The sequence below is a fragment of the Sphaerodactylus townsendi genome, linkage group LG06, assembly GCF_021028975.2.
Source record: "Sphaerodactylus townsendi isolate TG3544 linkage group LG06, MPM_Stown_v2.3, whole genome shotgun sequence".
NCBI classification, from domain to species: domain Eukaryota; kingdom Metazoa; phylum Chordata; class Lepidosauria; order Squamata; family Sphaerodactylidae; genus Sphaerodactylus; species Sphaerodactylus townsendi.
The window spans coordinates 82,013,689-82,029,795 of record NC_059430.1 but is presented as its reverse complement, the minus strand read 5'-3'; the positions used below and the strand labels follow the sequence as shown (position 1 = coordinate 82,029,795).

Here is a 16,107-nt window from a genome sequence, read left to right as displayed (position 1 = left end):
TGATAGCAAGTTGGCTTTCCATATTCTTTGTCTTTAACAGTATCTTTGCAAGGTGAGGTAATCAAGCATTCTAGTTACTCAAATGAGACCTCCAGGTTATGCTGGGGTAACTCATTGTCTTAGCTTTTGTAAAGCAGACCTGTGACCTTTGGACATGCTGCTACCTACACCCATAGGAGTGCTTTTGGCAACTGGCTTTTGCCAATATGATTTTAAAGCAGAAATATATATAAATAATATTCTGGGGGTCCTTTGGGTCGTTACAGGACGTACCATTTTAAAATGAACATATTGGGGTTTTTTAAAAATCTGGAATACATGTAGCTTACCTTTAGTCATAGACTAAAGATCCCTATGTGGTGATGTCAGCTGCTGCCGAAGAGCTCCTTTTAAAAATCTGTACAACCAATCATATCTCCAATGACCAATCAGAAGCCCCCTTTCTAATATCATTTTGGTGGATGCCAAGGAAAATGTTAGAAGATGCTATGGTGCCTATGGGCACCATACTGGGGACCCTGATCCATAGTGTACATGAGGAGCTGGTGATCGTGCTCAGGAGGTTCTCCTGGTATATCCCCTGCATTTTACATGCTATTTTTTGTGTGTGTTATTGTATTGTTGTTTTGATATTGGAGGTTCAACTCCTAGACCTAAATTTCCATTGTATTTCCACCATTTTAAATGGTTGTTATAGGTTTTTAATATATGGTTGCAGGTGTTTTCAATAATTCTTGTGAGCACAGTGTAATAAAATTATTTTGTATATATTTAAGGTTTTAATATTCCCTCAGCTTTTCTCAACCCTTTGGTTCCTGGCTTATTTTATAGGTTGGTTTTGTGTTTCCCTTTGTTTGTGTATTCCCTGCAAGACAAGAGACTGACTTTCCAGTGTCTTTCCTTCAGCACTGCAAGCAGCAAACAGGAGTCTGCCAAAGAATCTCAGCATGACCATGATTGATAGTGAGTTGTCTTTTTCCTCCTCCTTAGCAGACAGGCTTATATTTCACATCTATCCATTTTTGGAGCTAGGATGAACACAAACCATCCCTTCATTCTTAAAGGAAACATGAAAGAGAAAGGGAATTATGGGATAATCTCCTTTCAGGGCAACTCTTTCACCTGAACAAGGAACCATTACCCCTCATACAGCCATATCTGAAATCCTCATGAGGCTACTATTTTAAAAACTAAGAATTTCCCAGGCTCCATTTTTTAAAGTTACATTTCTTTCAGTCTCCTGCCTGCTCTCCACTAATCTTTAGAAGGTTAGTTATGATTACAAAAGAAAAGGGAAGATCAGAGAATTGGGGTGGGGGGGCAGTATACTTGTTCACAGAAAATGAGGCAGCAGAAGCAAAAAGCTTTTGGAAGAATGGAAACTCCTTGACAATCTAAGTTATGGCTGTAAATCTTGGTGATTGAGGCATTTGCACTCAAGGAGAATTATGTTTGTTTCCTCCCCTCAAAAAAGGCAGTGGTCAAGAGGAGGACATAGGAATTATAATGCCAATAAAGGCTTTGGAATTGGCATTGACGTGGGAATTATAGGCATGCTTTTAAAAATAAAATCAAAGGCAGAGAATTGTAGGAGTGTACTATACAGAGAGATAATCAGACAGCGTGGAGTTCAGTATTATTGAAAGTCAGCAGTTGTAATGGTTAAGATGGTTAAGATGGTAATGGTTTCCTTTTTTCTTATTTACCCAATTAGATGAAAAATCTACTATTTTTAAGAAAAACTTTAAAATCCGTCTAGTTACACGGGACTTAATTGATTTTATTGAAGTTCAAAAAAAATAAGTAATGGTATTCAGCAGATCAGGACATGACACCTGTGGTTCTGCTAGGCACTGTATCCCAATGTGGAACCTAGCCCATATTCCAGGAAAGCAAGCAAGGCAATTACTCTGTACGGGTTGTGGTTGGCAGGCAGTCCCCACCTTGAAACAGCTGGCTGCAAGCCTCATTTCAAAGATGGGCCTCCCACCCATCCTCCCCCCATTGCCTCTGAGCTCTCATCTCACTACCCTCTCAGAACTAAGTTCAACGTATATTGGCTTTTCAATAATGTTATAAATGTTATGAGTAAAAACACTTCTAAAAACAAAACATACGAATCAAAAGGGCAGTATTCTTTGCAGCAAAGAACATATTTTATTGCCTCTCTTATACAGCTAAATAGATTGAAATAATGATAAGTGCTGCCTGGGGAGAAAAACTTGTCTTAAGATGCAAAAAAGAGAACCTTTTAAAATTAAATTTAATTAGCTTAAGGCTACTACTTTTGAGTAGTTTTTGTCCCTTCTTGGCAGTTCTAACTACTGAAGAAATGCTGATAGGACAAAATTTGCAAACATTAAAACCGCAGGAATACTCCACCTGCAGAATATGCATCACTACTTTCAGTAATCACTACTGTGAGAATACTCACAGAATGAGCTCCAAAAAGCCTCTCCTCCCACAAATATCTGTTTCAGTGAAACTCTGGGGAAGCTATATACCAAGGTGGATTTATGCAATTAAAATATGTAGGAAATTTTTACAGTATGGTGATTACAAAGTTTTAAAATGTCTACTCTAATTTTAACACTATGCTTGCTTATATACTGAAAAGTTAGGAACTGTGAATCAGATTCTTAGTTACCTGAACAAGGCATAGCTTTTGACATTTTTAGGGGTAAAACCATGGATGGCCCATAAACTTGGGTACCCAGTGGGGCCAAGGATGGAATTCAGAACTCAGATTGGGTTCATGGCTGGAAGAACAAAATTCAGTAGGAGCTGGTCTTCTAAGTTCAGAGAGACAAAAAAGTGTGCGTCACATTGCAGTTTTAGATATGAATACTTTGAAGAACATCCTACTGCAACCAGCCAGACTAATTTTTAAGTAAATTTGTTTAGGACCAAATTTCAGACAAAATAACAGATGCAGTTTTGAGATGTTTTGTGATCAAGTTACAGCTGACTTATGGTGACAACATGGGATTTTCAGGGGAAGAGTCATTCCGGGTGGTTTACCCTTGCCTGTTACTGTGGCATGACCCTAGACTTCCTTGGTGGTTTCCCATCCAAACACTAAGCAGGACCAACTCTGCTTAGCTTTGACGATCTGACAAGATTGCGCTAGCCTGGATTATCCAAGTTAAGTATATATTATAGAGTTGAATATTATTTGTGCTACATTCAGGTTCACCAGTTTGTAGTTTTTTAAAAGCAGTGGTACACATTTTGCAGCTGGCACATAGCCATGTTTACAGTTACTATCAACCAAAAGAGGCACATGATTATGTCCTGTGTGCTACCACACTAAACATACACACTAGATCAAGCAAGAGAATGGGCTTTCCAAAGAACCTGGGACAGAACAAGATGGTCATGAAGAAATGAGAATGACACCATCACTGTGCACTTGTGGTCAGCTTATTTGCCTAAGTAGTTACAGTTTTTACTCTGATCTCTGGGGCCATTTTGCTCTTTTCCTGAAAGGTCACAACCCCACTCCACCATGCCATTAAGCTGACCTTGGGTAACACTGGGCCACTTCTACTCTCTAACTACCCTCCTAGGTATGTTGTGAGACTAAAATGCGGGGGAACAATGTATGCTCCCTGGAGAATAAAAATGTAGATAAAAGGTGAATTTTACAGTCTATTTGATGGGGAAATTTATATTTTGACTGCCTTTTCTCTCATAGGTATACAAAGTGACTTACAAAATTAAACCAATCCAAATAAAATGTTAAATAGTAATATTATAATATTTTATAGACTTAAGTGCAGTCCTGTGTAGAATTATGTCAAGCCCATTGACATCAGTGTACTTACACTACAGTAGCTCTGCATGGAATTACACTGTTAACAATTAAAATATATATTAAAAATTGGAATAGTAGTGGTCAAAAGGCCTGAACAAGTGTGAGAGGATAAATGGCCTCATTTGATGATTTATCTATCTGCCCTATCTATATATATAAATGCAAAATACCACTCACTGACTGACTGACTGATCAAAAGAACTCAAAAACCACCGAAACTACAAAGTTGAAATTTGGCACACCGGTTCGTTATGTGGTTCAGGTGCTCACTAAGAAAGGATTTTCCAAAATATTCACTTCCACTCGATTTATTAGATATTTACTGTTCAACTCTGTCCATCTTCACGAACATTCTAAGGGTGACAGTTAAAAACCACAAGTTTCATGTCCTCCAACATGGTATTTTCGATGGTTTTTGAGTTCTTTTGATGAGTCAGTCAGTGATATTTCATGTTTATATATATAGCTTCATTTCACAGGACATTTTAATGAAGGGCACTTTGAAACTCTAACTCCATTTGTCGCATCGACAAGTTCTGCTAATGCCCACCAAACAACAAGCACGATTGATCCAATGGTGCACCAACTGCATTCTAACACCGCCCTCCTCAATGCATATGAACCTGTTCCTTCTGCTGAAACTGCTAAAGGGAGAAGAGGAATTAAATGCAGAAAGCAATTTACACATTGCATTCGAAAAAGACAACTACAGGAAGTGGCTGCAAAATATGCAAAAACCAACCCGTCAGTCCACAGACAGGCTGTGAGGAAATATGCTGCATGTCACCCCACAGTTCACAGACAGGCTGTAAAGAAGTATGCTGAATGTCACCCCGAAATTCATAGAGAGGCTGTGATTAAGTATGTGTAGCGGGTATCCTGCTAGCATGATATAAATTAACAAATTAACAAAAAGTCAGTAATATCTTTATCAACAAATTAAAAATGTAAGGAAAATCTCATGTATAAACAGCATTTTATTATTAAAGTTTGTATGCCAAATCTTCAAGTAAAGCAAAACCTAAAAAAAAAAAACATGCTTTAGAATCACGACTGACTCATGACAACCCTATCCACAAGTCTTACCAGACAAGTGAGGAGCAGAAATCCATTGCTGTCCTCTGCATAGTAATCCCAGCTGTACTTATACATTCAGAAACCCTGCTAAGTGAACTTCCAAGTAAGCAAGCCTGGAATCCCAGCATGTGTATCTTTGTCTGAGCTATCATTGTCTCTCTTTTTTTCTCTTCCTTCATTTGTTCCCTCCACAGTACCATACACTACTAGGACAACCTTTTTTTCCTATGCTACTTTACAAAATACTGATCACATTGGGTTAATCATTTACATATGATCTGAAGACTTTATTTCACATTAGATAGATGATCATAAGGCGGGAGGAGGGCTCATCGTTTGTCATCACAAAGGATTTATAGACCTCCCTTCTCTCCCCCTAGATGATAATTAAGTTTTCAGATCTGTAAATTGTACATTCAAGGAGCAAGTTCTGGATGAGAAAACTGGCTTCTCTAATGCCACTGTCAGCATTCATGGAGTGGGCAAGATTAGGTCTGGAAACTCAGTTTTTTTCACTCCCTTCCTCAGCAGCTCTCAAAAGAGGAACAATATATGTTTCTAAGTTGCTTTGCTTTTTTTCTCTCTTACATCCTCAAATTAGTTGAGTGAGAACAATATCAGTTACAATTTAAAGGCTAGTATTATCAGGCCTCAGATTATCCTTGATTCTGTCAAAAGGCCCTGACTAGAGTGATGCTCAATCCCACTGTTTCATTGGAAAGGATCAGATGGGTAGCTGGGTTGGTCTGAAGCAGCAGAAAAAGGTTTGAGTTCAGGTTTCTGTGCATGCACAGGAAAGCTTACACCAAGAATAAAACTCTGTTATTCTTAAAGATGCCACTGGACTCGAACCTTTCTCTGATTGGAAAATACTTTGCCTGAGAACAGTAGAAGTGTCCCTACTAGTTAATAATTTCTGGCTAGATGTCTAAATCAAAGGTGGCCATAAAAAATGAAAAAGATTAGCATCATAAAAATGGACTTCTGGTATTCCACTGAAATTGGTTTCTATTGACTAATAGTAGATAATTGTCTTTGAAATTGGTTTATATTGTGTAATAATGGAGAATTGTCTTGCTATAGTTAGTGTTAGCTACAGAGAACATACTTGGCCAGTCTTAAGTGGGTGAGTATACCCTTGTTTGGTATGACTAGTAGAGAACCTGCTTATTTCAGGGCAGCAACTTTTCTATTGCTATTTCCTTGTTGTAATAATGTGCAAAACTGTATGCTCCAGGCCAATAAGCATCAACAAAAAAGATGATTTTCTACAGTGGGATTCTATTGAATAACCATTGCTAAATAAGCCCAAAAGGAATTCATTTGTAACTAATTTTGAACTGATGACAATTGTTTATTGAGCATGATAAATCGGTAAAATAAGGCAGCGCAATATTGTGAGGCTTTGTCTGGTTTTCTTTTGTTTCCATATCTAGCACAGATTAAAAATCTGTACTTATTTTGTGATTTACAATTTTTTCATATTCATTTCATATGTTCATAAAATATAATTGTATTGTAAAGCAATAAAGCCAGCAATGTATTTTTTTCTGTCACATATGGAGGTGTTTGATTTTAGGGTAGAGAATCACTAAAAAATCAACACTGTGTACTTTACACTGAAAGAGGCTGTTTTATAATACACATTAAAAATGTACCTGGCTTTAACTGTCAATCACTTATCTTGTTATGCATTTGTATGATGTCAGATGCATGTCTAACAAGATTTGTGACTGACAAGCAAGTTTATTCATTCAAATCACGTCCATGTATATAAGTGATGGCTCAACAGCTGAATTTGATCAGCCAGGTATTAAAAACAAATCACCTTCACTTTTTGCCTGCTTGTCATGTTGAAATGTATATAGTTTTAAATTTGATTAAATTACTATAGTTACAAAGTATTTCTTTGATTTTTGAGAGAATGAAATAACTACTTAAAAATCTTTCAGCAGGGAGCCTTCCAACCAAGTTCCCCTTTTCTCCTCATCAGCTCTCTATGACATTCATAATTACAGGAATGTGGCTTCACTAGCAGTCTTTAGTGGTGTGTGTGCGCACACACAAAACCCTTTAAGCAACACAAATTTTATCAGTTCACTCACTGTCTATATTTCCATCAACAAAAATAGATCTCTAACAGCCCCATCCAGAGCCCTCAACAGCGGGCCACAGCACTGCTTCGGCACTGCCCCCCCCCAACTTCCAGGAGGGCTTCTCAGCAGCACAGAGACACTGAACACAAAAAACCCTCCCTGCTTCCAAGAAGTCTTCCATTGGACCCCATGGGCTTATGCCACCCCACACCCCCAGTGCCAGAGTTCTGGTGGATAAAGGAGCAGCAGTGGCATAGTGGTTAAAAGCAGGTGCACTCTAATCTGGAGAACCATGTTCGATTCCCCGCTCTGCCACTTGATCTGTGGAGGCTTATATGGGTAACTAGATTAGCCTGTGCAACACATGCCAGCTGGGTGACTTTGGGCTAGTCACAGCTCTTCAGAGCTCTCTCAGCTCCACCTGCCTCACAGGGTGTTTGTTGTGGGGGGGAAGGAAAATGAGTCCCTTTGAATCTCCTTACAGGAGAGAAAGGGGGGTATAAATCCAAACTCCTCCTCCTCCTCCTCCTCCTCCTCCTCCTCCTCCTCTTCTTCTCCTTCTTCTCCTTCTTCTTCTGATTGATGGAAGCCAACTAATATCAGTTCTGCTCCCCAGAATATCCCCAGCTACACTAGCATAGCTTTTTTCACTGGTGGTGGTTTCTAGATCAGGCACCATGGAGCCACTTGGTGCTCAACCACTGGGATAAGTAACTTTGCCCCTTGTGCCTGGCGGGTAGGCTGTGCTGGCTCCAGAGGGGAATTTGTGTCATCCCCGCCCACCCCGATGGGGATGCCTGCCACTTCCTCGCTTTCATTGTAGTAGTATTTTCTTTGGTGGCAGCATCACATTTAACTGTTACATATGCATTTACAATATGGCTTCATTAATCCAAATTATTATTAGTCTATGGATAGAAGAAACCTCTCCCCACCCCCCACCCTACCCCGGTCACACCAGAACAAAACCATCTAATACTATTTCTGTTCAGTAAGCTCAAGCTGGAGAAGACAAATTCAGGTTTGTATAGATTATGCCCATCCCCAGGAAGGATTTACAATTACAATTGCACACTGGGGGAGGGGGAGATTCAAATGAGATATGGAGATCAGGCGTTGGTGACAAAAGATGTCATCGCTATCTACAGATATAGGAATATGTGGCATCTCTTGATATTCATGAAAAACAGTGTGAGGATAAGTCAATGAAAGATAAGTTTTAAGGATGAGAGCTCCAACTACCTCCTGTAGAAGTTTCTCAGAGATCACCAGACGGTGGTCAGAAGGGTGGTAAAGTGTTTTTCAAAACCAATCTACTGGTTTTGAAAACATTACTGGCTGATTTGGATCTCCTTGTCCTTTGTTCCCTAATAGCTAGTAATAAAATGCCCAGCAAAACATGGGACAGCTACTTGAAGTGAAAGAACATAGAAACAATAAGTACAAAATCCACAATGGCATTAAGAAAATCTGGAGCATTATCAATTGTGAATTTACCTGGTGGGGTTCTTAACGCTTACTTTGAGGGTACTTTCTTATGTGCTTCCTTAACAACCCCACATGTTCTCATTAGTTCCAACATACTCGTGATACTAGCGACAAAGTGAAATACCCTAAAAATCTTGTCTTTGTAGTGGTTGCTGCCAGCCTGTAAATGATCAGTTTGGGGTTTTTTTGTTTTTACTTTTGCTTCCAGTACACTAATTGAATACAGCAGAGCGGAACAGCAGGGGATGGAAACAGAGCACAGTGAGTCCTGACAACGAGGCAAGTGTTCAATTAACATCCCTTGTTAGGCAGCAAAAACTAAGTACCTTGAAGCTATCTGACTCTTTATTTGTTCATTCCCTAAAAACTAGGATTTCCACACTTTGGGAAATACTTAACTCCAGAAGCCATTGTGGCCTGAAACTAGTTAAACTGCTCATTTAGATTTAAATTGGAAATGCCTATTTGAAATGTTACATTTCTTATATCTTGGAAAGTGTTGTGAAAGACCTCTGCCTGAGACCCTGGAGAGCTGCAGCCTATCAAAGAGACAAGAGTGACCTTTATAAACCAATGGTCTGAAAGCCACTTCATGTGTCTTTAAAAAACTTGCAAGTAAAGAATATTTACTGAATTTTTAAAATGTATAAACCCATCTAAATTGTTTGTCATTCACAACAATCATAGAAGTGTGCTAAATAGGCAGGTGCCCTCCTTTTGTTTATTGACTTTCTCCTTAATAGTATCCTCAATTGATGCTAGTAATATTTTTCAATACACTTTGATGTTTAATGTGGTCTAGTTAATCTGAAGATGAAGATTCCCATATTTATGGGACACAAGCAATATTCTTGCTTCCCAAATTTAGCACACAAAAGCTAAAAAAGTGAAAGTTGAAGATAATGTTAGCATATAATGAATCAATCTCTTTAGCATAGTGGTCTCTTGATGACCTGAATGATATCCTGAATTTATTTTGGGGTTTCCCCCTGTTTTATGGAGGATTTCTGATTAATGTGTGCCTAGCGACAGTTTATGCAAGCATGGTAGGAGATATGGCTTGCCAAGGCTACAATTCTGTATTTGCCTATGCTTCCATGTGAGGGAAAATAATAATATAATTGAAGAACATTATCCCATAATAGTGTTTTTAAAACTATTGCCCTGAAGGGATTTGTGAATGATATCACTTCAGTACTGGCAATCTGGGTGTAATCTTTGTGATTAGAAGGCACTAGAAATGTAATATTCTCTGGTTCAGTGTTTTCTCACTAATTCCACATGCACTTTCACTTCTTACATGATACTAGCAGCAAAACCTATTGCAGGGGGAAATGCAATGGACTCTAGAAAAGGGGGGCAAGCAAGCATTTCCCCCCACAATGGGCTTTACTGGTGCCTTACCTGCCCCTTTCCTCCCTCCGGCCAGGCCACTTCCTGCCTACCTGTTCATGGTTGTCTGGTTCCAGGATTCTGGTAAGTGTGAAAGACTGGTGGGAGGGGCTAGGATGGGACTGTTCAAGGTAGTGGAAGGGTGTGTTGGAACAGGGTTGTTTGGGGTGGTGGGAGGGAAGAATAGTTTTGTTTGGGGAGGGTGGAATGGGGAGGCTTGGGGCAGCAGAAGGGTGAAGTGGGGAGGCCTATGTCTGGCCAGCAGGGCTGCAGGCAGCAACCTGGGCACTGCCCCAGCGGACTGGCCCACTGCTTGGGGGCTGGAAGAGTGCAGGTGGGGGAGTGGGAAAGCTCAGGCTGGGGGGTAGTGGGCTCTGTCTAGGGCCTGGGAGAGAGTGGGTGGGGAGTGGGGAGGCTCAAGATGGGGCTTGGTGATTTGCTGATGGGTCATGATCAATTAGGATATTGTGCATATATTATTTGGCTAGAGAAAGGGTTTTTTTTTTCACTTTTGTACAAATGCCTCCCATATTCAGCCAACATGCTGTCTCCATTGCCACCAGGCCCAATGCAGGGAAAGATGTTTGAAAAAGTACTACTGCACCACTTGCACAATGTTACATCCAGAGAATATCCAGAAGTGATGTGTTGCCACCCTGATGGCAACCCAACACTTTAGGATTCAGGCAAAGTCCTAAGGTTTTATCTTCCTGTTTTATTTACATGCTTCCTTCTGTGTTCGCACTGTTTCAGAAATGCAAGTTACCTGCACTTACTTTTGTGTCCCTGCTAATTCCAGGGTTTCTCTTTGTAGTTTGCAAAAATCTGCCTTAGAATATATGAAGATGAATGGAAATCAGAAGGAAGACTTAATATATTCCCACATATCAAATGTAAAATAATACATTCATTCAAATGGTAAAGAGTAAATATGTAATAAAATGCTTATATTTTAAGTAAAAGGCTATCCTACCTGAGAGACCTGCAATACAAGAACAAATCAATTTAGGACATTTTTCAAGAAGGATTTCCAACTCCGGCTTGGAAAATTCCTGGAGATTTGGAGAGAGTACCTGAGGCAGGTGGAGATTGGGGACAAGGGGGGATTCAGCAAGGTCATAATGCCATAGTCTGCTTTCCCAAGTTGCCTTTGTTCCAGAGGAACTTCTCTAGATATCATATCTGATTCAGGGAGAAATCTAGCCCCCATCTGAGACTGGTAACCCTATTTTCAAGTTATATGAACTGTCTGCATGAAAACCTGGAATTCTTCATTTCAAAGCTAGCTGGTTTGCAAAGTGGGTTATGTCAACCTGGCCCAGGTTCAAACATGCTTAGGGCATTTGTAAATGAACATCAAAGTACCTATACCTCAATCCAAAACATTACTTTTCCTTGCTACTCTAGGGAGAAACACTTGCTATAGCTTCTAGGTCTTGATAGTGTCTTTTGTTCAGTAACACTGTGAACAACTCAACCATGGAGTTTTTTGTGACAGTGAGAACTACATTATTAACCAGGCATGCAACACAACACTCCAAACAACAGAGACATTGATTGGTTCCACTGCAGGCCATCGATATAGATTTGCTGTCAATAACTAATACGAATTTAACTGTTCTTGAAGAGACATTACTGTTGTAAAATACCCCCAGGGCTCATGATAGTTTGTTTTTGTAATAGTGAAGTAGATTAGTAGTAGGAAAGCAAGGATCACCACAAATTATTCTTTGGAAGCTCTTTGAGATCCGAAGAAATTGTCATGGGCCAAAGGTCACCTAACAGGCTTTTATGGTTGAGCAAGAGATTTGAACCTAGTTGTTCTGCTTTGGAAGCTCTTTGAGATCCGAAGGGGATATTACAGACCTGTAATCTACACCGTATTCTTTCCAACTTTTTAATACATGGGTACATCTATTTTTGCATAAATACAGTACTATTAAAGGCATGATATAAAACCGTAAGCATTTTTATTATATCCCTTTTCTCCGTGATTGAACACCCGAAGTAGCTTTTGTATTGTTCCTCTCTCCTCCTTTGTATTGTTCCCTGAATTGTATTGTTAGGCTGAGAAATTGTCATGGGCCAAAGGTCACCTAACAGGCTTTTATGGTTGAGCAAGAGATTTGAACCTAGTTGTTCTGCTTTTTTACCCTGGTCTAAGGAATTCAGTGGCATGTATGGTTTTTGCATACCCCAGTTATCCTTACAACAACCCTGTGAAGTAAGCTTAGCAGAAGAAGAATCTGGTCCTTCAGTGAGCTTTATATTTGAGTTCAAATTTGAACCTTTGAAGGTCTTCTATCCTTGTCTCGCATACTAAGTACTGCCCCATGCTAACTTTGGTAGTTGAAATTGAAAGACTTATTGCAGGATCCATTGCACTCTAGGAATCATCTGCAATCATTTGGATTGGCTTGTTCATACAGGACAGTTTCAATTTTTACCAACAGCATTATTTGCAATCAAGTGTGGAAGAGTAGTAGTAGAACATGAAAGTCTTAGAACTTATTTAGGATCCCTTTATAATGCAGGTTGGTTTACTGCTTTTATATTTAATTTCAGGAGGACTTAAATAGAATTCTGAACTGGAAGCATAGAAATAACTTAAATAAATAATATTGTTTAAAAAATCTTTCTCCAGTGTGGTTGCTAGAGCTGCTATTTCTTTAGGGGGAAATATTGTGCATGTGATAGGTTTCCACTTTTGCTTCTGTGAAGGAAACATTGTTCTCAGTAAGTTTGAAGCCATTGTCTTAAAGCTGAAATCATATATGATTTTGATTCTTGAATGGTTCTTCTGGAGACATAAATTAAATTTGAAAATTTATGCAGAAATTGTAGCCAAAGTGGAAAAAAACAGTTTATTTACTACACAACATATTTATTATTAGGCTTGGTGCCAGCTCTTGGGCAGCAGCTGCTATAATTTGGATTCCAATATACACCCGATGGCAAACCCTCAGAGCAGTATCTCCCTTATGATTTGCCCCCAGCTGTCCATTTTCCCTTTATGGGAGGTCTGTTGGCATTGATTGTTGACTCTTGTTTACACTCATCAGCTACTTCTGGTTGGCTTGAATGCCAGATGGTTGATGGACAATTGCTAAGTACTTCTTTGTTTCCTGCACTGGGGGAAGAGGAGGGGTGGTTGTTAAGTTAAATTCTACTCCTCCTTGCATATAAGAGGTAAAGACAACTTGTATATGAAAACTAAAGTTTTCCCAAACAGTCTCAAACAGTGCACTAAACTTCTCCACGAATACTGAAATGTAGGTTATTGCCAGACATCATATCTTGCATTTTATCTGCCTTTCAAGGCATGTCTTCAGTCCTGGTAGGGAAAGCAAAGACTGTCTTTTTTCCCCCCAACTAGAACAATTTCAGTCAGAAAAATGGTCCATGAAAGGGAACATTAACTCCCCATTTGCCTAGGAACATGGGCACCAATTCAACATCCCCGCATGCTGCTTTTAGAGGATCAAAATATATTTTGCGGACTAAATGCTGTGTTCTGTCTTGTGCATTTACACACAAACATACACTCACACCTCTTAAGGTTTTGTTGTAGGCATACAACACTTGTTGGGTGCCACAAAAGGTGTCGGCAGGCACCTTGGCACCCATGGGCAGCATGTTGGAGATTACACTGTGTTATCGAAGTTAAACTGTGGCAATCATTTTATAGCAGGCTGTTACGTCCTGCGGCAGCTATTTTGTGACAGCCATTTTGTTTCTATGCCCAACATGCCATGTCAGAATTCCAAATGCACCCTCATGCTAAAAAGATTGGAGATTCCTGAGTGATAAATTTCTTGCTAGCCTAAACTGATTGCCAAACATTTTAATATTATTTGTATTTAGAAAGGTTTTTTAAAAAAAGAAAAAAAAACTACTTCACAACAAAAGAGGACTGGATTCTTAAAGTTACAGAATATGCAGAAATGGCAAAGCTGACGGCATTATTAAGAGATAACAGTTTAGACAGTTTTAGACAGGATACTTTTTGAAAAATTATTCAAATTGAGAAGTAGTGTGAAGGTCTGAAACTTAAAGGAAACAGTTGATCATGATTACCAGAAGATATTTAAGAAAGAATTCACTGAATCAACATGTTAATTATATCCACTGAAGTTAGCTGGAAGTCACTATATAATGTGTAATGTGTTTTGTTTCTTTATATCCTCTGCAGTGGTTCAAAACGTTTAATTTGCTACAACTAACCCAAATATGTAGCATTATAAGCAAATGCTTCCTCCACATTACATTACAAAGAAATATATTTCTGCAGATAACCTTATTTATATAGGTATATACAGTGTTTGGATTTAAATAATTTAACAACCGGTTCCAGTGGTGGGATTCAAATAATTTAACAACTGGTTGTTTACAAGCACCATCTTAACAACCGGTTCTGTCGAAGTGGTGCGAACCTGCTGAATCCCACCACTGGGTATACATGTGATAAATGCATACAGTGTTTTGATTTCACACACAGATTTAGTGAGACCCTTGAGTCTGGTAGCCATCAGCTACCTCCTTCATTGTAGGTTAATCTGTTTGCCACTCTTTTTAATCACCTTGGGGAGAAATATGGGACATTAAGAATTCTTATCCTCGTTTATTCTTTAGTGTTATAGTCCATAGGTTCCCTAAGAGCTGTATGTTCATGGTAATAGATGAAATAGAAGTCCTGTTGTAGAATGTGTAGTGGCAAGAGCTGTAGTGGCAAGAGAATACTTAATATATACAGCAAGGGGGGGAAAAGTGTTTGCACAATTGTTGATGTTTCCCCAATTTCTCTCTCTCTCTCTTTCTCTTTTATTTTCTGCAGCTCGCATTATAAAAACAAAACAGTGGTGTGAAATGCTTCCATGTTTAGAAGGAGAAGGCTGTGATTTGCTAATCAATAAATCCGGCTGGACTTGTACACAACCAGGTGGGCGGATAAAGACAACAACGGTATGTTCCTTCTGTTGTTTTGTATTCCTTTTTTTTGTTTAAGCTGAGCTGTAAGTTTTCAGAGAGTGAATGATATTCGGTCCAATTAACCTTCATCAAAATCCCACATTCCCTTATTAATGTTTGTGTAATTCTTAGCCTATGGTCATGGAAAAGCTCAGCAATCCATGTTTGTGCACCATAATCCATTCTCTGGTGACTTCTCAGCTTGACTACTATAATTTGCTGTCCAGAAGCTTCAGTCAGTCCAAATACAGCAGCTTGGCTTTTTTTCAGAATCAAACAAGCAAAACTATGTGACACCAGTTGTCAGTATCTACCACTGGCGAATTTCTGAAGTTCTAAAGTGAAGGTGCTAGCTTTGATCTAAACTTCGAAGAGCTAAACTTTATAACTCTAACACCTTATGAAGGGCAATCTTCCATTTATTTGCTCCCCATTCAGCCTAGAAGGTGGTGTTCCTGTTTAAAGTGAAATTATCTGTTAACCAGAAATAAGTCATTTTGGGTGGTAGCACCTTGTCTATAAAAATTCCTCAGTGGAATGGTCCACCAGACTGTTTCATTATGGCATTTAGATGTTTAATGGAAACGTTTATGTTGTAGCTCGCTTTTGTTTTAGTCTCTGGGAGATACATTCTGACCCATTTTCTTAATTGTTGTGAACTGTTTGCATATGTTTATGATGATGGTTTGATGGTTTATGATGTTTGGATTTCAAAGCCATCTCATGGAGAAATGAAAAGTAAATTTAAATACTAATAGAAGGTTAAGAGAAGGATGTTTTGGAGGTAATTCATAGGGTCATCATAAGTTGTAAGCACCTTGGCAGCACTTAACACACATACACACCTCTCACTAATTTAGACCAGGACATGCAGTTTTGAAAATAAAGTTTACAATGTATTTTAAACCAGGTGATCATCAATGCATTTTTTTCTGTTTTCACACCTCACTTTTCACCTGATCCTGGCTGTCAATCAGATGACTAATCACTCTAAAAAGCTTACAAAGCTTAACAATACTGTACCTGAGCAGTTTCTACAGGCAAGCTGCCATCCTCCCCCAGGAAAGTCCATTTGAGATGTATTTCCTTTAATCCTAATTTGTTAACATCTATATTTCTGTTGGTTCCTTGTTATAATTTGACTCAGAACAAATCACAGGATATACCTGATCAAGAAAAATTTGTTGTTGGGCTACAAACACAAAACATTCATGTGCTCTGGAGTGTTGCTGTAAGATCTCCATGTTAGGAACCTTGAAGCTTATGGCA

At 39.0% G+C, this 16,107-nt stretch overlaps 1 protein-coding gene across 4 annotated transcripts in view; it reads left to right on the top strand.

The window, feature by feature from the left end:
• The window catches only part of TAFA5 (TAFA chemokine like family member 5), a 420,937-nt gene that overhangs the window by 333,776 nt on the left and 71,054 nt on the right, over nucleotides 1–16,107 (top strand). For all 4 annotated transcript variants that reach the window (XR_007244878.1, XM_048501458.1, XM_048501457.1 and 1 more), the window contains one exon: nucleotides 14,705–14,832. Coding sequence is in view for 3 of the 4 variants with exons in the window: in XM_048501458.1 (XP_048357415.1) it covers nucleotides 14,705–14,832 (128 nt within the window). In the remaining variant the exon portion in view is untranslated. The remainder of the gene's footprint in view (nucleotides 1–14,704; nucleotides 14,833–16,107) is intronic.